This window comes from Pleurodeles waltl, chromosome 6 (assembly GCF_031143425.1).
Source record: "Pleurodeles waltl isolate 20211129_DDA chromosome 6, aPleWal1.hap1.20221129, whole genome shotgun sequence".
Classification (NCBI taxonomy): Eukaryota; Metazoa; Chordata; class Amphibia; order Caudata; family Salamandridae; genus Pleurodeles; species Pleurodeles waltl.
The window spans coordinates 180,084,347-180,105,060 of NC_090445.1; the positions used below are offsets into that span (position 1 = coordinate 180,084,347).

A 20,714-nucleotide genomic window follows, 5' to 3' on the forward strand; every position below is an offset into this window, starting at 1 on the left:
TAACCGTTTTAATAACATCCTCTCGACTATTGCCTATAGGACCTAGCCATTTGAGGGCCAAATCCTTAACCCTAAAGTAAAAGGTTCGAGGGTCCTCATTTTGACTCCATCTAACCTTACGGAATCGTACTCGGTAATATTCAGTGTCGTGACCAATCCGTTCCAAAATGCTCTTTTTAATGTCTTTATAAGGTGTAGTTCCATCAGGGTTGGCCGCCTGATAGGCTGCCTGGATAAGCCCGGTGAGTAAGGGTGCGATATATTGTCCCCATCGGTCTTCGGGCCACTGAGCCGAAGAGGCGACCCGCTCAAAGTTCGTAAAGAACGAATCAGGATCTTCCCCTTCCTGATACCGTTGAAGAACCGAACTGGGGACATTAGGGTGCACTTTACTAGCAGCTATGGTCTCAGTTAACTTTTTCATGGCCGTCTCGTGAACCAGCTGATTATTTGCTAATATAGTGGCTTGGCTCTTTAGAGCGGACTGTAATGCTTCCCTATCTTCTTTGGCCTCACGCTGGTGAGCCTCCCAGACCAGCTGTAAATGTCGCTGGCCTTCCGCCAGTTGTTTTATCATGTCCTCAAGGCTCGGATGTTCACTCATGGTTATACCGTTCCTCAGCCGCCGGGATACCCTAATCCCACTTCTGACACCACTGTGGCAGGTTGAACAGTATACACCAGACAGAAATCCGATATTCTGGTAAGTAAAGATTTATTGTAAAGACGTTAAGGTTTGTTAATTCAAGTTTATATCATTAAATGTGGCAGGGCCCAGTAAACAAGTCTCTTCTTTAACTTGGTCTTCTTTCTCTCTCTTTTCTTCCTTTGTCAGGTTTCTCGAGTGGTTTGGCAAGGGTCCAGGGAGGTACCGACAAGAAAACAAAAGAAGACTTGGGTAAGTATAGAGGTATGTACTGGGGCTCTTACTAGTGGAGAGCAAAGGGGGAGTGGATAAGTAGGGGAATAGAAGGCAAAGTGCATTCACCCGGGAAGTGTGCTAAAGCATAATTCCTTCTGTGTTTCAGAAAAGTCATAAGGTGCACCCGAGAGGTTTTTGTTTGTTTTAATTAGACTGTGCCCTTTTCTTTCTCCCTCTCCCCTCTTACCCCTGTTATCCCTCCCCACTCCCTTTTCCTAGCGAAGTTTTAGGGTTCCTGCCCCTTGCCCCTAGGAGGGACCGTACCTTGGTGAGCCACGACCCTCCAGGGTCGTGGCTAGGCTCCTTCGTCTGGTTGTCCTCCTCTTGGGGAATCTTCGGCTCCTTCGTCTGGTTGTCCTCCTCTTGGGGAATCTTCGGCTCCTTAGGCTTGGTGTTCGGATCCTGCGCGTCCTCACTGGTCTCCGTCCTCCTCTTACTGCCGCCGTCCCGCTCTTCGTCGTTGGTCCTCTCCTGTGGCCGATCCGCGGCCGTTTTGTGTACGAGCGTTTCCCCGGAAACGGGGAAACGCAGCTGTGGCGAGTTGCGCGTCCCCATGGTTACATGGGGACGCGGAAATGACGTATCGGGTTCGCCCGACACGACATTTCCTCCGTCTGCTGTCACCGTGATCGGGTTCGCCCGATCACATACTATAAACATATTTAATTAATATAGAGTACTGGTTGCATTTATTAATGTTGCACACCTTACTAAAGATGCAGGGCTTCACTGGGGAGCTGCACTTCCCCTGACAGCACACTACAGGTATTTTTACCCTAAACTTTAAATGAGGTGTTACTAATAAAAAGATCTTACATACATGATGGAAACTATGTATGGTTCATTAATTTAAATTACAGTATTGCATCCACAAAAAAGAAAGTGAATCAAACATATTGTGCAGCAAATTTAGAATGCACCAGACTACATAGTTTGGTTCATGTGTAGTAGTAATCTCAAATTATCCTCTCCAGTAACCCCACTTTCATGTCTGTAGTAATGTGGAATCTTTAACAATGCGCTGTTAATGACCTAAAAGCATTACTCTGGCCTTGCAAAGTGGAGATAGTTGACGCTGGTGGTGTGACTAGCACAAGGTCCACACTGTAAGGAGCGACCAGTAAAGACATCCAGCAGGACACATCAGCAAAGCAGATTAGCATGACAGCCCTTTAGCCCATGTTTAAAACGGCAGATAGCCTGGCAATTAGAATTACCACACGTTGGAGCGCCTGGGGTTATAGCAGTGCTGCTGGGTTGTGAATTGGATCCTGCAGGAAGACACTACTGATCTTTTTGGGTGACTGCGGTGAGGTAACAGTTCACTCCCAATGCTCCTAAGTGACAGTGCAGCCTAATTGTGATATCCCCAATGTAAGAGTTGTCCTGTGGCACATGGTTATCACATCAGACTGACCTACTATCACTTCAGTAACCCCAATAAAGACACATCATCAGTTTCACAATGTGTTTCATCTTTAACAAATTGCACCTTCTTCATAGCAGGTCATTGTTTAACTCGCTCACCTCATCCAAGTAAACGAGATGAGTTAAACAAGGACCTACATTGAACGAGCACCATTGCTCCTGTAATGCTGGAATGAATATATGGGTAGTTCACTAGAGTCCCTCTTCCCACGTGAAACAACCCATCTGCTCTCATACACAGACATGGCCAGGCACAGACTCACACGCACTATCACATACATACATCAGCACCGGTCAGTTATCCATCATTCTGTTGCAAGGCAGGCTCTCTCCCCAATTAACGCTAGGGGTGACACTGCTCTGTGGACCAATGTCACAAAGCGGTGTCATCCCTATCATCATGCTCCATGCGCCAATCAGTGACCAGTCAGAGAGCTTGCCTTGCATCAGGATGATGGAGGGCTGACTAGTACGGATTACCATCATACGGACAGGCTACTGTGGAGCAGCTCTCCCCAGCAGCACACAAACAAGTGATGGTTGGCAAGTCCAAGTATTTAAAAAATGTTGCCACACCTGCACTACAAAAATTACAGACGTCCAGAGTGGCAGTCGCCTCTCTTGAGCCCGCTGCAAATCAAACCAGTGGGAAATACACAAAATGAGGGACCCCCAGCACCCATACGCAGCCTACAAATACCAGCTGCTTCCACACTGCCCTACGCATAGCTCGCTACTACATTCTCTCAGGCGCTCGGCTAGCCCCGAGCCACACCACAGCAGTCAGTGACTCTGGGCAGACAAAATCAAAGCACTGAAAAAAAGACTACTACTCCATACGTGATGTAACTGCCTTGGTTTGTGTATCAAGGATGAAGGCGAGTGGACCCCTCACCCGGGCATGCACAGTTATGCCACCACCATACAGAAAATGATCTTGAGAGTAATTTTAAGCCTTTTTGCTGCACCACTTGCGTATTCCCCTCCTCTCAACAGCTATGAAGGGTGGACCACACACAAAAGCTACCACTGGTAAAATGGGTCTTGCATAATCAGGCTTTGTAATTCAGGTTGTAGACGTTGCTAATGTCAGAAGCTGGAGGCAAAGAACTCTCAACAGCTTCTGCTTTACTATCAAAGTACACGCACAATTCACATTTAGGCTTATGAGTTCTCAAAAATTAAAGCTGCTGCAGTAATAGTGGATAATTTGTTTAATAAAGGTTTTATGCGCAAGAACCTCGTCATGCTAATGTTTTTCCAGTTACTGCTAGCTACCCTAAGCAAAAATATGTTAGGGGTTCAGGGATACTGTTGCCATCTACTATCCATCACTCAGAGACTTTCTTAACTCAGATACTTCTTTGAAGAACCATGCTGCTAAAGGTTTTGTTCCCTTCCTTTTGGGTGTAAGAGGAGGTAGTTCATCTAGCAACACTGCCAAACGGCAACTAACTGCAGAGATGTTAAGAGATTGGCCGATACAGACAGGATGGAGGGTGTTTCTTGCGTGGTGGCCATAAAGTCAATATTAATGTTTTGTGTGACCAAGTAGAAGATAACCTCCTTTTTTGGCTGACCAAAAAATTTACAGTAGGAAATATATACCAAGAAAGAAATCAATTGATGGTTGGGGCAGTACATATGAATCGGGTCATTTGTGAACCCTAAAAACTCATTGATGATTATGAAGTCAAGAATGGTGCTTGTGGAGTGATTGAATTTGTATTAATATTGCAGAAAATTGTTGTCCTGCAGGAAAATTGAGAACTGGATAACTGCATTTTTTTTTAAATTCATGGAAGCGTACATTTAAATATTTTAAAAAAGACATTTGTGTCTTAGAGTAAAAGTTGGTTCATTAAATATTCCAAGCATACCTCCATGGAAGTATTGTTACCGCCTGAGAACTGATCAATGGCATACAGTCTCAATATGACAGCTGTACCTGGAGAAATTTCCTGGAGCAGGCACTGCAGTGAGGGGAAATGATCAATATACATAATTTTTAATTGAATTGAACTGTAATGAATAACTGCAGTTCCTCCGCGGCATCAGTCATCATGATCACATCTAGTAATGCAATACTGTGGGGAACAAGGTTCTCCATAAAGTTCTGAAAGCTGTTATCAAGACAAGGTTCATTTAAGACAAAGAGATCAAGGTGAAAGGTGATGATGGGATCAGCGATCTCCGATCTGTTTCTAGCGGTACATTGGCAATTATATAGCATATACTACAGTGGAGAGTGGAGTAACAAAAGGTTAAAGTAGGATAATGATTATGGTGTTACATTCAGCTTTACTAGACCATTGTGAGGTGCTGCGAGGTCGATAGTTGGGGACGATGGGAATGGGTAAGGTATTCGAGGCCTGGTCTCTACAAACGTTGGCAACGAGTGGTACTTGGTCATAGTTTTCAATGAGTTCCCAGAAATCAGCCTTAGCAATGAAATGCCCTGATCTAATAGGATGAGGGGCTAGGATGGTGGCCCTTTATGTGGTATGTGAATACAGTGTAGAGGGTCAAGGGGCTCCCCAGTGCTCTATTTAGGGATAGTGTGGTCGAGCAGCCTTAGGTTTAAGACAGAGGAGTGCAAGACATCTACAAATACACACAATAGTCAATAAATGAGACACATGACTCAAAAAAGAAAGCCACACCAATTTATGAAAATAGCAAGTATCTTTACATAGGTTTAGGCATCAGAGAAAACATCGTTGCGGTACATATGTTTTTAAATAGGAATTATTTTCACTTTAAAAAGTGGACACTGCAGTTTGAGTTCTGCAATGTTATCCTATAGGAGGAAAAACAAGTCCACAATAAGGTACTGTAGGACGACTTACAGGACCAAACTCCAGGACTGAAGGTGAGTACTGGGCAAGGGTCAGGACCACACCAACAGGTCACTGAAGGTGGCACTGGGGTGACTGGGTACAAGAGGTGTAGTACAGCGTTGGGTGCCAAATGTATTTCAGTGGAGATTGGCCTTCAGGGAAAAAGGCTGCAAGGTCCTGGCTAGGAAGTCAGTCGAGGACAACCAACAGGTAGGTTACAAATGTGGGTTGCTCAGGATATGGGTGCACCTTTGGTCCCCTTCTCCACAGGCCAGGGGCGATGGGTGGAAAGGTGTCCTTTGGTGTTGGGTTTGTGTATCTAGGAGTATTCACGGTTGATGGTTCCTGTGGTCTGAGGTTGCAGACATTGTCAGGGGTGTCCAGGAGGGGTGAAACCACAGAGGACTGGAGCTCAGGAGAGCTGGGAGACTTCACCGACACCAGGGGCCCACTTCAGCTCAGGCCGGAGGCGACAGGTGCAGTGGTTGTTTAGGTGTCGGGTCTCTCTCACCAGAGGCTGCAGAAGAGAGGCATGTGGCAGAGGCTGCAGGTGACTTCAGGAAGTACAAGAGGGGTGAAACCACAATGGACTCAGACTTTGGGAAGCTAGGGAACCTTGTGCGCACCAGTGTTCCACTTCAACTCAGATCGGAGACAGTGGTGAATTCAGGTGTCAGGTCTTTGCGGTTCTGGATGCTTCTTTAGGCTTTGTTGTGAAACAGGTCGCTGTTCACAGGAGGTTTTGAGGTTTTTTTTAAGGCAGGCAGTCCTTCCAGGTTTCTGGAGTCCCAGCTGCAGGACTTGTCAACTTTGGTACAGATTTCAACAATGGATGCAGACAGGCTGGCAGGTTGGTACCAGGTCAGCTGCTTCTTTTCTCCTCTTCCACCTTTGTGGCTCTTCTGTGACCTTGGTCATCTTAAGTCATCAGTATCTGCTTCTGTGGTGTCAGAGGCAGACCTAAATACTGAATTTAGGGGCGTTAGGTGTGTAGGGTAGTAGCCAATTGGCTACTGACCCTTAGGGTCACTTTGCTCCCTATATGACCACTTCCTGTGGGAAGTGGGCATTACACTGTCCCAGAATTCCTAAGAATGCCATCACAAAGTTGGCTACTCCTTGAAAATTGTGTCCACCTCGCTATAGCCCACCTTGGGGGTGGTACGCCTACCTGACTAGCTAACTTCCCGCTTTGTCCAAGGTGCCAAATGGGCTATGGACAGGGGTGGGGGGCTTCCTCTCCTGTGAGGAGAGACAGATTTGCATTCCAAAGGAGGCAGCTTCTTTGGAGCTCGCCGGCCTAGGGAGTCTATTCAGCAAGTCATTCAGTGGGAAGGGATGTTACACCCTCCTCCCAGACAGGCCTGTGATCTAGGCTTCCTGAGAGCAAAGACCTGGGAGGTCCATCCAACTCTTGTCTGGTGGTGGCAGGCTGGCTCGAACTGGTTAACAAGCACACCAGAGGCTGGGGGTTTTCAGGTGGCGCCTCTAAGGTGCCCCTTGAGTGCATGTATTGATAAATCCATCACTGGCATCAGTGTTGGTTTATCAATACAAGATGTTTGATACCAAATCTTCAGCACATGTATTTAAAATGGCTTCCCTGTCCACTTACTATGTCTGAGATTTGACAAAGACATTGCAGGGGCATATCTGCTCTTGCGGATATGCCCTCACATGTAATATAATGCACCCAGTCTTAAGGATGTAAGGCCTGCTGTAGGAGTGGCTTACATATATGCATGCAGTGTTGGAGGACATAGAACACAGGCTGTGTGCCATGTCATGTTTTCACTTTTGTCTGTACCAAGACATGCAGCCTGCAATGGCAGCCTGTCATGTGCTTGGTGAGGGGTCCCTTATGGTGGCACAATTCGTGCTGCAGCCCTTAGGGACCATCTTTAGCACCTCACGCCCTGGGTCCCACAGGTACTACGGACATACAGATGGTGCTAAAGAATTTGCCAATTGGGAAAACAACAGTGCAGTTTTGGGGAAGAACTCTGGCATGGGGGGTTGGGTAAGTAGGAACCCAGTGCACTTTAATTCGAAATTACATCAGATACAAGGCAAAAAGTGGGGGGTAACTATGTCAAAAAGAGGCACTTTCCTACAGTGGTGGGGGGGTTCACCATTTTTTCTATGTCTTGTAGCCAGCAATGGCTAGTATAGAAATAATGGAGCTTTAGACCGCTGTTGGCTACTGCATAAGATAAATGACAATCAGCTTTGTGTATTAAAAAAAAATCAACTTTGAAGTAAAGCTTTGCTAGCGAGTTAGGGTTAATTAAATTGGGATCCAAGTAGAACCAACAGTGTTTTCTTTGCTAACAATTTAGAATTCACATTTCAGTGAAAAAAGAGAAATAGTCACATCACGACTGATGTTTTATTTTGGATGTGGGTGGAGAGGGAAGGGAGGGCCATCTTTTAACCTAACAGTAGAGTGCTGTGCTATTTTGTTCAGACATCCACCAATAGATGGCTAGAATCCCACAATGGCTAGTGGAAAGAAGTTCAAAGAAACACCATGTTGAGATTATTGAAGGATGTAGACATAAATGCTTCAGGAAAAAGGAAAATAGTAGATGTTAGGGGATGGGAGTGAGTTAGAGGTGTGGGTTCATACCTGACATGTCGGATGAAGAGTGAGGTTCTAGAAAGGGACATGAGAGATCATCAAAAATGTAAGTGGAAAGGTTTTGGGGTATAGAAAAATAGTTGCAGTTCAGGATGAGGGGGCGGAAGTGCGGTAAGCATCTGAGCGATGTGGGTTGAACCCTGATGGTGCGCAGCAGGGATCAGGTGTCCAAACATGGAGACCGGCTGAGAATTCTTATGCAGTCTGTTTAGCTAACTAGACCACAGAACTGAACGCTGCTCTGCTCTTCTCAGATCAGCACCCGGCGAGATGCACTTGCCATACAGAGAGCATAGCTACGCTCTTCTATACCAGAACCCTGTACCAGGTTCCTTTAATAGGACAGCTGGTCTGAATGCTACCCCTTTTCATGTCAGCACCAGAAGCAGTGCCCTGCCCCTTAGGAGAGGATTACCACTGATTGCTACTAGCACCATGCAGGAACAGCCAATTACAGCATAATTAGTATTCCCTGTCTCCCAACAAAGGGGCCACCAAAGTGTGATGGATTTACTAGAGCTCCCAGGCTTACTGTAAAGGAACCATCACATAGATAAGATCAGGCCTCTCTCAAGGACCCAGATCGAATAGAAGGTGAACATCTAACTTGGCAGCACCTACAAATCAGCTTGGCCTTAAAAACATGTGCGGCCTCAAAACCAGGGCCCCAAGCTTTGATACTAGACAAAGGATGTTCCAACAGAAGATCTCACGCACCTATCTTGAATGCATTTACAAAAAACAACTGTATTCTATTTTGATACATGAATCTAAATCTTTCTCTTTGTAACTTGAGTTTCTAGAATATGCGATTAAGGTTTCCGCTAACACTCCGGAAGTTATTTGCCACTTCTGCATGCCTTGAATTTACTGGGAGGGAAGGCCTTACCCACAAGGGATGCAGGTGAAACGGATTAAGGCTATTAAGTGGGAGAGCAGAACTTAGGGCACTAAACATTCTTACCTTGCAAATATGCGAGGGCTGATTCTAGATTTGGAAATTAACCATCTGAAACAAGGATATGGGAAGCATGTTCAGCTGGATTTAGAAACATTCATAAGACGTGCATGATAAAGTGACCCCAGACACAGTCCAATTCTTCCTCCTTCCCATACAAGATCCAACCACACGCCTCAGAAAGAACAGATCTGTAATAGTGTAGTGTGACAGGGTTGCCCTGCATGTAAGGATTGGTGGATGGTGTAATAACTTGGGATGGCTGTATATGATTGGGCTGTGTGGCCATGTAGTTAAAGGCTGAGTGTGGATGCCGTGAAAATGTGATAATGGATTGAATGTTTGGGGGTCTGTGTTCTGGGCTGGCCCAGAAGCTAAGAGTAGGTAGGAGGATGGAGCTGTGGCTGCAACACAAAGGCCTAACATGTAGTAAAGAACATATACCATACCCGAGTGGCTCCAGACTCATCGGTTTGGGACCCTGGATCCAACTAGGACACACTGGTAGCCACATGTAATGTGGTGATGCACTGTCCTGGTGTGGCTGTACACACATAGCCGGGCTGACTTGTAGGATGTTGCGTCTGAATGTGACAAAGCATGGAATGTTGTCGTGTGTGTGCTGGGGCTAGTCTGGCAATTAAGGACAGACAGAAGAAGGAAAACTGAAAGGAGTTGTTGACCAGTGGCCCTAACTAAAGGCCAAGTAATGTATTTACTAAGTGGCACCTTATTCGCCTGTACTAATGAGTCCCTGCTCTCCAACGACAACAGGATCCCAGCATTAAACTGCATTATCGCCACCAACAGACTGTCAGACTTCCACAAATAGCTTTATTGCAGACTCTTGTAAAGTTGCCGAAGAGCATAGAATTAAAATATGGCGGCAGTCGCAAGTATAAAAGGCGTCTGAGCTGCAACACTTACACTTGTATCCGGTGTCGAGCTCAAAGGCACGGATGGTTCTCATCAGCCCTTCTACCAGCAGCTTAAATCGAGGACTTTCCTGAAGGCTCCTGCGAAGAAAAACACAATGTAAATGACGGATGAAAAGGGACTTTCAGGGGCGAAACCAATTTCGAGTCCTTTTAATTGCACCTCAGGATGCTTTATTATGAATTACGATGAGGTGTAGATGCCGATGCGGTGTAGATATTTTTCTTTAACACATATTGGAGGCAGATTGTGTAATGTTACACCATAATCTCTCCTCCAAAGGCCACCAAACTACTGAGACGTGATGGTTTGGTCTACAACAATCGTATGACTGGACATAAGGAGGGAAAATTACGGTCTGAAATGCGCTCTAAGCCTAGCAAGTCTTTTGAGAAAAAAAAATGAGAATCGCGCTCAAGACAATTTATTCACAGGTAATACACTTAAATTTACAAAATAAAAAAAACTCATTATCTAAATATTATAGAACTGAAATAATTTCTAATAATATAAAATTCGTGTCTCTGGAGCTCAAAATACAAAAAAAAAAAAAAAATTGGTAAAGACCATGCTTTATCCTTGTTTTGCCTAGTCATCATATTAAACCTAAGTCAGAAGTGTTCTGCGTTCACGGTGCTCCCTTCTCTAGCCATGCAGCTTCTCACCCCTGTAAAACAGCCAACAGTCCTTTTATAAACTCTGCAAGATTAAGAGCCTGATTTAGATGTTGGCGGAGAGGAATCCTTCGTCACAAACGTGACGAATATCCCGTATGTCATATTACGATCCTATTATATCAGTGGTCCTCAAACTTTGTAATGTCCCCTCCCAACCCACCCCTCCTGTGGAGGAAAAAAAAAATCTCCGGGCCCCCCTTAGATCCTTTCACAATTATTCAATTAAGTTGGCAATGTTTAAATATGTTTACACTTTTTTAAACATTGCAGTTGAGTTCTGTTACCTTTTTAAAAATGCAATAAGTGTTTTTCTGCTGAAAAAAAGCAGTGTTATCCGCACAATGCCTCTTTTGGCCAGAGCCTGCCCCCCCCCCCCCCCCCACCCCACCCCAATCGCTTGAGGCCCCCCCCCCAGTTTGAAGACCTGTGCATTATATCCTAAGGGGATCGTAATAGGACGGAGTATTTCCCTTCACCAACATCTAAATTAGGGCCTAAGTCTTTATTTGACAACGAAGACTTGTTGTCATGAGTTTAAGCAGGTGTTGGAAGGCAGGTAGCCACAGTTGGGTCGGCTGCCCCGCCTGCCTAGCTGGGGGAGAGGGCTCTAAAGGGTCTGTGGAGTCTTGATGTGCGCTGATGACCTCCCAGCTGAAAAGAACTACAAACACCACTGCCTTCAGGGAGATGGACAGGACGCCACTCCTCACACGAGTACGTTTTTAAACATTTAAATTAAAAGCTCCTGCGGTAGGGACGGTGGGCAAGGAGCCGATCCTTGGCCTCACCATCATTGCAACATCTTTCCTTGTCTTGACAAACGAAGATAATAGATAGTGTGAGGGCCTACGCATGTAAAAATGTCAAATGCCACGGTACTGTAGAAAGAGGGAGGCAGCACAGAATACAAAACAGGCGGAATCTCTCAACCCAATCTTATGAAAGCTGCCAAAAAGGGATGGAGTGAAACCAAAGCTGGCGAGGAAGAAGGTGAACGACCAATACAGAGAGAGGATAAAAGAATAGGAGACGAGAACCTGGAGAAGTCGTCCCTACATAACCCAGTCCTGTCGGCCATTCTGGGAGAAGTACCAGGATTGGGAGGAGTACTTACTTGTCCCCTCTCTTCCAGGTTCCTGGCTTCTTCAACTGGCTCCCCTAAGAGAACCTCAGTAAGGGTACACAACAAAACTATAACCCTAATGTCAGACTAGAGAGAAAAATCCCCTGCATTATCCCAGTGATTGAAAGTGGGAGAACCGAATTTGAAAACCCCATATCATCCCAACGAACTGTAGAAGGACTGTGGGATACTGTTTCCTCCATAAATGGAATCTGGGTAAGTAGGAGTGGCAAAAAGCTGGATTGAAAATAAATATATCGTGAAGAAATTAAACCTATCTGTCCATTTAGCCAATAAAAAAAACAAAGGTTAGAGGAAATTAAAGGGGAAGGGGGCTGTGTGGCCCCCTCCCCAGGCCGTTTACAGCCACGGGGACTGCCACCTTCCCAGGGCAAGGCCTATGTTCATAATGAGAGGAGTGCCGTGAGGGCCCCCTGCCTGGGCCCTTTACAGCCCCAGGGTCCACCACCTCCCTGGGGCCAGGCCCTGCAAATATATGGCCCTGGAGACCGCTACTCCCGCCACCAACTCGCTATGTCTGGAGGTGCCCACCCTCAAAGGGAGGAATACCTACTTACTTCTTGGTGTTGGATAGGTTTTCTTGTGGGCCAGAGGTTGGTGTGGTGCAGATTAAAGGCACTGAGTCAGTCATACGATTTCTTACAAGAACGTACTGTTCTTGTTTTTTACGTGTGCTGGGTGCATATTTATTCCTTTCTTTGTCTGACCATTGTTACTCTATCATTCTGCTGTATTTCATTATGTGGAGGATGTGTGGTATTGTGTGGCACTGTGATGCAGCGGGTGTTTTTTTTCAGGCTGCAGATCTCCTATCAACAATTATGTGTCTAGAACTAGAATGTGTTTAGCTGAATATGTGATAAAAGCCCATTCCCAGGGAGCTGGCCCATACACAGCAGATAGATGCAGTTTCTTTAAAATGAAAATAAACTGGAATTTATCTTGTAATGTCCTTCACGTCTGTTTTGCTATACTTCAACGAGATTTTACACTCCCTCTTCTCAACCTGCACTTTGTTTTGACTTTTCACACTTTGTTGCTTTCAAACATTTCATCTAATTGTTCCAAGCTTTGGAACACTTGTAATTCTGAAATATGCTCTTTACTCACCATCCTAATCTTCGCATTTGTTTAAATATTTTTCTCCTTATTAAAATCAGCCCATCAACCTTGTTCTTTCCAAACTACAGATTTGCATTTAACCTCATTACCATGCTGGCTTTTGATATCTCCACCCTGTACAGATTTTAGAAAATTCTAAATAAGTAAATTAGTAAAAAGAAAAACAATGTGGAAGTGAATGGTCAAAAGAAGACCATCTTACTTTCCTAGATGTTGCAACATGGTAGATGATCTCCTAGAACAATTATCATTAAAATAACTGATCCCAAATAGCAACTGAGTTACATCTCATACAACAGAGGCTGTACTGAACTGCTACTGCTTAAAATAATTATTCCTCAAAGTGTCAAACACTAGTTGTATTTTGTTAATTTATACAATTATTAGGGCCTTCCATGATGTCATCTCCACAGTCATGATGAACCAGAGGGTATATGTGCATCATACAGTACAGTAGGACGCTTGTTATAGGTTCTGTGATCACAAGAAATCCCTGAGCTGTTCTGTTTGGGAAACCATCTTTTCGTCAGTCTAGAAAAACATCCAAAAAGAGTGTAAGTGCAGGATTTCTGAACAAGTTGAAAGGGGGAGAAGAAGGGAAACTCAAATGAAATGGTGATTAATTTTCACTAATCAAGGACAGGACATGCTAATGATGACTGGACCCATATGGTAAGTGGCTGCACCTAAGTGGTTAGCAAGAAATCATACATATCTAATGCATACCTATTACATACATATTCTAGGATGCATTCTGCTAGAGAAACAGAAGCCAGTCTATTGATATTCTTTCGGTTGAGGATTGTGAAGATTTCAATGCAACATTGCAGCTGCATGACCATCTCTTCTGAAATTTCTGCATCGTTTGATATCTATCAGTTATCGTTTGTGTACTGAATGGCTATGAGACACTCTGCTTGTTGTTAATTTTCTAGGAATATAGCAGTGTCCTTCCTCTCTCCACCTTTCTGTATTGCTGAACAAATGTTACCTAATTATTTAATTTTATATTCTTCCCACAAATTATATTTTACCAATCACCACACCCTCCTCTTTCAATTGCTAACTACAATCTTTGATTTATCCAAATGCTGAAAGGACCATCTACCACAGTATTTTCTGGTATTAGACCAGGAGGACTGAAACCAGCATATTTGCATGATACCACATAAAATGGATGTTATATAATACATCTAAATGTAATTTACATAGTAAGTAGATCTACATTGGGCATCTGTGATCTAGGCAAGTGGTTATAATTTTGTAGTTTGCCAGGATGTGTATGTCTGTATATGGAAAGGGATTGTTTCTAGGTTTCTATTACATTTTCAATTGTTTTTTAAATGCCTGATTCTGTGTCCGGTAAATTGACAAAGCAGGAACCAAACATATTACTAAAAGTGGTTTTGACAATGTGGAAAGGATACACAAAGTCCTGAAAGACTAAGCCAGGCCAGTGGTTTTTAAGCATTGGCTCCTGGGGTTTAACTGGAAAACAGGTACTCTATACAAAACCATGTAGCTAACATGGTGTCTAAATACATATAAAACATGTTTGCATTGAGGGTTTACTAGAATCCGACCAAGGTGGCTAACAAAGAGAAATCCAGTGGTAACAGAGGACACACAGGCTTCAAAAGAAGAGTACAACTGACTTGAAATCACTGCATACATGCCATACGAGAGGTGTGATAGTGAGCAATCATTTGTATATCTTTCTGAACACTTGATAGGAGCAACCAGGCACTTTTAAACCAAAACTAAAGATAGCACGACATATAGGAGGAAAAACTATTTGTAGGAAATTAAAATATTGTTATTATTTAACGGTCAACTGTAACATTCATGCAATTATAAAAAGCTGCTTCAAGACGTGGTGAGGAAGAGGATTAGGAGGTGAAGATATGGGGGTTAGGAAGATGCAGATTGTAATTGCAATGCAAACAGAATAAACAGCAACTTCAAACAATTTAGAGATGACCTCGACTACAAGCTTTGTATTACTCTAGGATGAATTGCATCTCCTTGGTAGGAACAGATGCTACACAATCTGTGTAGAGAAAATAACTCATGCCCTTGGTATGAAAGGCAACATATAGCTGTAGTTTTAACTAGATGAAGGTGACTAGATAATTGGAGATCTAGGATCCCCGTTGGTAATATCCCCTAGTAGGATGTTATTGATTAGTATGAAGAGCGGAAACCCCCTGATTAAAGTTAAGGACTAAAATAGCTGTGTGAGCTTTTAAGGCATGAGATCAACTTAAAAGATCAACAAACGAGGGTGCCAGAGAGCCAGCCTTTAGGACGGCTGCACCAGCGTAAAGCTCCTTTGTCCAGAAGGCTTAATGTGGCACGAACTTCACACAAATTGCACCAAATGACGACGTGGTGCATGAAGATGGCCTGCTTGTGACCTTGTGCACATGATAATATGAAAAAGGCCATGGCATGGCCACATTCTCAGCAGGGTGTTGCTATGCCGCTGTAAACATCGAATTAGCGCCTGGAAGTGCCACTACTAGGCAGGTACTTGCATCTATGTGAGAGGAGGGGGCCGTTTGCCACTCTCCTTGGATCTGAGACTGGAAGACTGGTAAATCGGCCTCAGGCGTGGCGACTAGACCCAGTAACCATGTGGTGGTGGGACAGCCTAGGGAGTACAACGCAAGAAGGGCAGATGCCCGACACCGCTGGCTAAGTGACACTAAGTAAAATGCTGTTTCTGCTGGATAGCTGTTTGGGTGTAAATTGATAAAGATGAATTAACAATATACTTAGACCACAGACTAGGCTACTCAGCAACCAAATATATTCCCAAAAGTAAAAAAAAAAAATAATAATTTTACAGAACTTTTATCAAGAATGAAATATGAACTTGGCTAAAACCCTTTCTTGTGTCCGACACACCACTAGAAAATGATATGGGACGAATCAGACCGGAGGAAAGCAGTTTACTTCCATACATGTACCACCATCCCACAGCAGCACAAGGTTTGACAACTCGAAGCAAAGGTCTCTTTTTTTTTTTTTTATCAACTGACCTAAGAGGAACTACATGGCCTTAACACACCTTTGTAGGGTGGCCTTTGCGTTATAAGATTTAGAATTGCTAATACATGTACACACATCCTAGATGAAATATTACTTTTGGATGATCACCCAGGGCCTTAGCGCCACAGTGACATAGAACCAAAAGGTCCCTTGTTACTAGCCAGGACATCCGACGGGTCTCTTGATTCCACAAAAGTAAATTCTTGTAATTCTTAAGGGGAAAACAATGGCACAATGCTATGACTATTTCAAAGGAGGGGGCCTGAAGGACTTCAAAGTTCTGCTCCTGTAAGATAGCTTTCCTATCATTTGATAGGAAATTCTACTTTAACTGACACAGTCAACAAATTATTTTGCAGGGATCCCAATCCAGCCCAGAACCTGCAGAGACGTAAGTGGAACGGATGTGAGAAAGGGCCACAGGAGCCCAATCAAGTGCATGGTTAGCAGATCCCATCCCGGAAGGCATGTACCAACACCCTGCCAATTGGCCCACTGCCATCTTTTATGATAATGCAACGCTCCAGGAACATCCCGCGTCCGCTGGTTCAGACAAGTCCTAATTAATGATTTACTAGCTGCCACACTTGGCTGCCAATACCCATGGGCTCTTGATTTATTACACAAGCCTTGTGAAATCCATCTAGCAGACCGCTGAACTTCACCTCTTGGTAACTTCGTGCTTGCACATCGGGCATTGCGCGCAGCCTTTCCTCTTTTTGTTGAGAAGCTTCAACATGCAGAACCTGCAAGAAGAAACAGGTTCCATGTTAAGAAGAGCATGTTAATTCACCCAAAAAATAATTTCACTTAAACGTTTGAACTCTCCACCATGCTCCACTCCCTTTGCCAAATGTAGGTTGAATGCAAGCATGTGTATAAAACTGTTTTCAGCAGAAGCACATTGAATGGCACTAGTCAAACACTATTTGTAGGCTAACACAAACAATGTGAACATGTCCTGACAGTGGACAAATGGGAAGCCAACATGGACTGGTGCATGTGAGCAGAAGAACTGATATATATGTCCCAAACAAAAATACTTAAACGTAGGGCCCATGGAAGGGCATGGCGACAAACTATTATAGAGAGGCATTTCAGACCAGCCAGAAACGTTGCAGAATACGAGGAGAGGAGGGATGGCAGGAGATGATTAATCTGGGGGTAATGTACATTGCGATGTATCTTTTAGGACAATTGGTCAGACTCCTGGGACATGTGCTGAAGAGGTTGAAATGTGAGTCTGCATAACTGTTGGACATTTAACCTTGTCTACAGAGGTTTGGGAGTATTATTGAAATTAATAGAACATAAAACTTGAATAAAACAGATTTACACAAAATAAATGATGAACATGACCCATTGAGAAACAGTACAGACAGCGCAGAAAAGCTGATGGCCAGAAAACGTTTCAATCAATATGAACCACTGGAAAATGCTCAGGACACACAATATTTTTTAATGCTTTTGCTTCACTGAAGAAATGGGCTGACCATTTGTAAATCGGCCCTAGCACCACCTCAAAAGGGACTGCCCAATCCAAACTGCTAGGTGACAGGCGTGTTATGGAACTAATGGGACTCCGTGAGATGCAAACTGACTCCCTATTTGACCTCGGTTCCAAGGACTGGCCACTGGATTCAAGCTAGCCTGGCTGATGAAGGGTGAAACCCTGAAACCAGTCCCAGGATGCTTGTTTCCGGTCCAGGGAGGACCTGGCTTGGCAGTTCGGGCTGGACTGTTCCATGAGGGACAGGGTCACGAATGATTTGCATATGGCTGGGTCCAAACTGGGATGGCATGGTGAGCAAAAGAACAATGGATTAAACCTAAATCTGTGACTGGGGATGAGTGCTTGCATCGTTCAGCACTCCGCCCATCATCCTTTTGTGTTGCCAAGGACTGGACATACCACAAGTTGCTTAGTGTCAATTATGTTAACAGCCATGCATCAATGTCAATTAATCACCAATTAGCCATTATGTACCACGATAGGCATGTGTTTCAGTGACTTCTGTAATCCTACTACAAGGGTATATGGCCATTTGGGCTAAAGGTCGGGGTATAAAAAATGTTTTTTTTTTTTTTTTTTTTTAAATCACAATTCAGCTAGAGACTGCACAAGTCACTTCATCCACCATAATGTCATCATCTTCAAAGAATATATTCTTGAAGTCATACTAAACTTCGATAGAAAAACACCAGTTACCAAAAAACGAATGCAAAACTAAAAAAATTGTTCCATGACTGAGTCCAGGTTTCAGAATGATGGAAATTAAAACAAAAAATCACCCAGAGATGCCATCCTGCACAGAAACTACTACAGTGTCCTTTTTTATGCAAAGATTAACAACTTTAGTTGCCCTTATAAAGTTAATATGTGCAGGCCTTGTAGGCCCAGTGGTCTCAACACAGGGAACGCTGTTGACTCCACCAAATGTAGGCCAGATCACCAACGGAACACCACTACACTGCATTTTTACATTACATTATATGTGTAATATACCTACTTATAGGGGCTTTCCCGCCAGCTCTCTTATCCATCAGTCAATTACTGTGTCCTTCACATTTTTTGTCTGCCCACTTTCTCAAGAGCACTTCTGCGCACAAAATAGTTCCCTGAAGTTCTAGGAACTGCAATGAGTCTGTGTACCTTTTGAAACCAAAATATTTTTGCTTTTTACCTAAGTATTCCCCTCCCTTTTTAAGCAGAAGTAGCTTCCCCAACAATAAAGTTTTGCCAAAACCAAACACAAAACAAAACAAGCATTGACAATTTCAAAAGGTTGTTGGCAAACCCCAGACTTATTTGCTTCATCAATGCTTGTTTGTGATCGGAGGTTGGATGAGAGAGCAGTGTCAGTTCTGTAATTAAAGTACAGAGTGAAAGTGAACAGATTCAAACATAGACCGGAAAGTTCGCTTTAGAACTTTAACAAGCGCACACACTGGCTATGCAAATGAAAAAAAAAAGCAAGTGGAAAGTTGTGCCGTGGCGGTAATGGAAACATTGATCAGTTCAGTGTGTCGTGATAACAGAATATTTCAGAGGTCTGTGGTCAGTCGTACACTTGAACTGAGCAGGATTAAATCGTGTAAATTATGCGGCCGTCGCATGGCATAATCACAGGTAATAATTATTTTACACGAAAAGCTCTTGCTTTCTGGGTACGTCAGGTATGAAATATTTCTCAAGTCTGAAAGGGTTGAAAAAAGGACTGACTACAACAAATACGCATTCAGGAGGATTAAAAAGTGAACACTGACGGGCATGGCCGAAAAAGAACGAAGAATGACTCCTGGCAGGACCTACAGTTGTAGAGCACTCTCGGGCTACAACAAAATCACCATCAGATCTGAGAAATGAAACCGGACAGAGGTGTTCTTTGAAGCAGCAGAGAGAAACAGAGGATTGCTACAGAAGGTGTGGCTTGGATTAGAAAACTCCATCCCTTCCGGTTAAAAAGAGGCAGGTAGGTACATGGAATGACGAGCATAGTGGCTAATTTGTCGACTGCACACCACAGAGCCCTAATCACAGCCTCTTCTCCTGACCACACTGAGTGACCTTAGGCAATTCTATGTCAGGACCGGAGGCTCTGATTATGCTTCTCTTTCCATGCTTTTAATATTCAGCAGCCAATAGGAAAGGTTATACAAACAAAACTACAAATCCCATGAACCCCAAGGGACACAACTACAACCATAGAGACCAACCCTATAAAACCCTCATGACTCAGTGTCTCTTCCTCTTTCTTTGCTGCTGCGCAGCCAGTTAAGTCGCTTTTTGCCTTAGCGCGATTTGTTACATATAATATTGTTGATTGAAGTTGTTTATACATAATTTACTAACGCACACTAACGCGCACCTTACTGCCGAAGGGCGGCTTGCCGCCCGCAGTTGCTGTGGAGTGGGAGCCGGTATCGGGGAGCGGGACTGCGCGACCTCGTCGCGCAGTCCTATTTCTATTTCTAATTCGAACGAAGGGCGCGCGAGCCGACCGGCATTTCTCCTTCTATTTCAAGGACTTGCCGATCGACTCGCACGCTTGCTGTTGGGCTGTGAGTGCCCCAAAACCCTCTTCTGGGCACTGAAAACTTCGTTTTTTAGAAAGTTGGGCATTTCTATGTCATAGCCCTGTGCTCCCCCTGAACGCCCTGTCAGAAAGTGTCTGCAGGGTTGTAAAATTATAATTCAGGTGTTTTCACCTAGAGCTTGGTGCAGGTGCTCCCTCCACATTTAAAATCTCTTTTTGTTCTCACCTGCATTGGGGTCAGATTAGTGTATGTGTATACTCTTTTATATATTTATATTTACATACACTGATAAGCTCCCCCTCTTCACCAGTGCTTTGGTGGGTCCTTTACCTTGAAGGTATTATGTATGAAGAAGAGCTTGAGGGTGATGAAAATTACTTCTATGAGGAAGTCCATCCAGGCTCCTTCGAACAAGATCTGGCCCAAGCTCTGGACGCAGGCGTGCGCCAGACAGTGAATGATGCCCTAGCCAAGGCAATCACCCCTCTGAAACACCACCTTTTCGGGTTTGCACAACAGCAGGGATGGCTTCCCCCCAAAGGAAACATGTTTGAAGGACAACCCAATCCTCCCGCAAAATCCATTCACGCCGAGGCATTCGAGAAATTAACGTCATCTTTAATGACGGAGCACCCTTATAGCATGTCAACTGATCCTCCCTCAGACCCTTCGGAGGACTCGGAGGGTAGCTCATCTCACAGCCCTCCTATGGAGGATTCACAACCTCGTAAGCGCAAAGCTAAATCCCACCATACCTCCGGGGCTAAACAACCTAAACTCTTAACATTTGAACCGGGGGAGATCATTCACCCCAAATCCTCTGCTTGGATTCCTCCCCCGGAGGTCTCAGATTACGTAAAAAAATCACCTGCGACAAGAATTTGATAAGGAGGTAAGAGCTCGCCTTCGCTCTGAGTGCCCAAGACCTGACCTCCCAGACAAAATATCAGAAAC

At 44.2% G+C, this 20,714-nt stretch overlaps 1 protein-coding gene across 6 annotated transcripts in view; it reads right to left on the reverse strand.

Moving 5' to 3' along the window:
- BRCA1 (BRCA1 DNA repair associated) overlaps positions 1–20,714 on the reverse strand; it is a 477,104-nt gene that overhangs the window by 314,073 nt on the left and 142,317 nt on the right. For all 6 annotated transcript variants that reach the window (XM_069237765.1, XM_069237766.1, XM_069237761.1 and 3 more), the window contains exons 4-5: positions 16,388–16,468; positions 9,717–9,805 (exon numbers count right to left, since the gene is read on the reverse strand). In XM_069237765.1, coding sequence (XP_069093866.1) covers positions 9,717–9,805; positions 16,388–16,468 — 170 coding nt within the window. The remainder of the gene's footprint in view (positions 1–9,716; positions 9,806–16,387; positions 16,469–20,714) is intronic.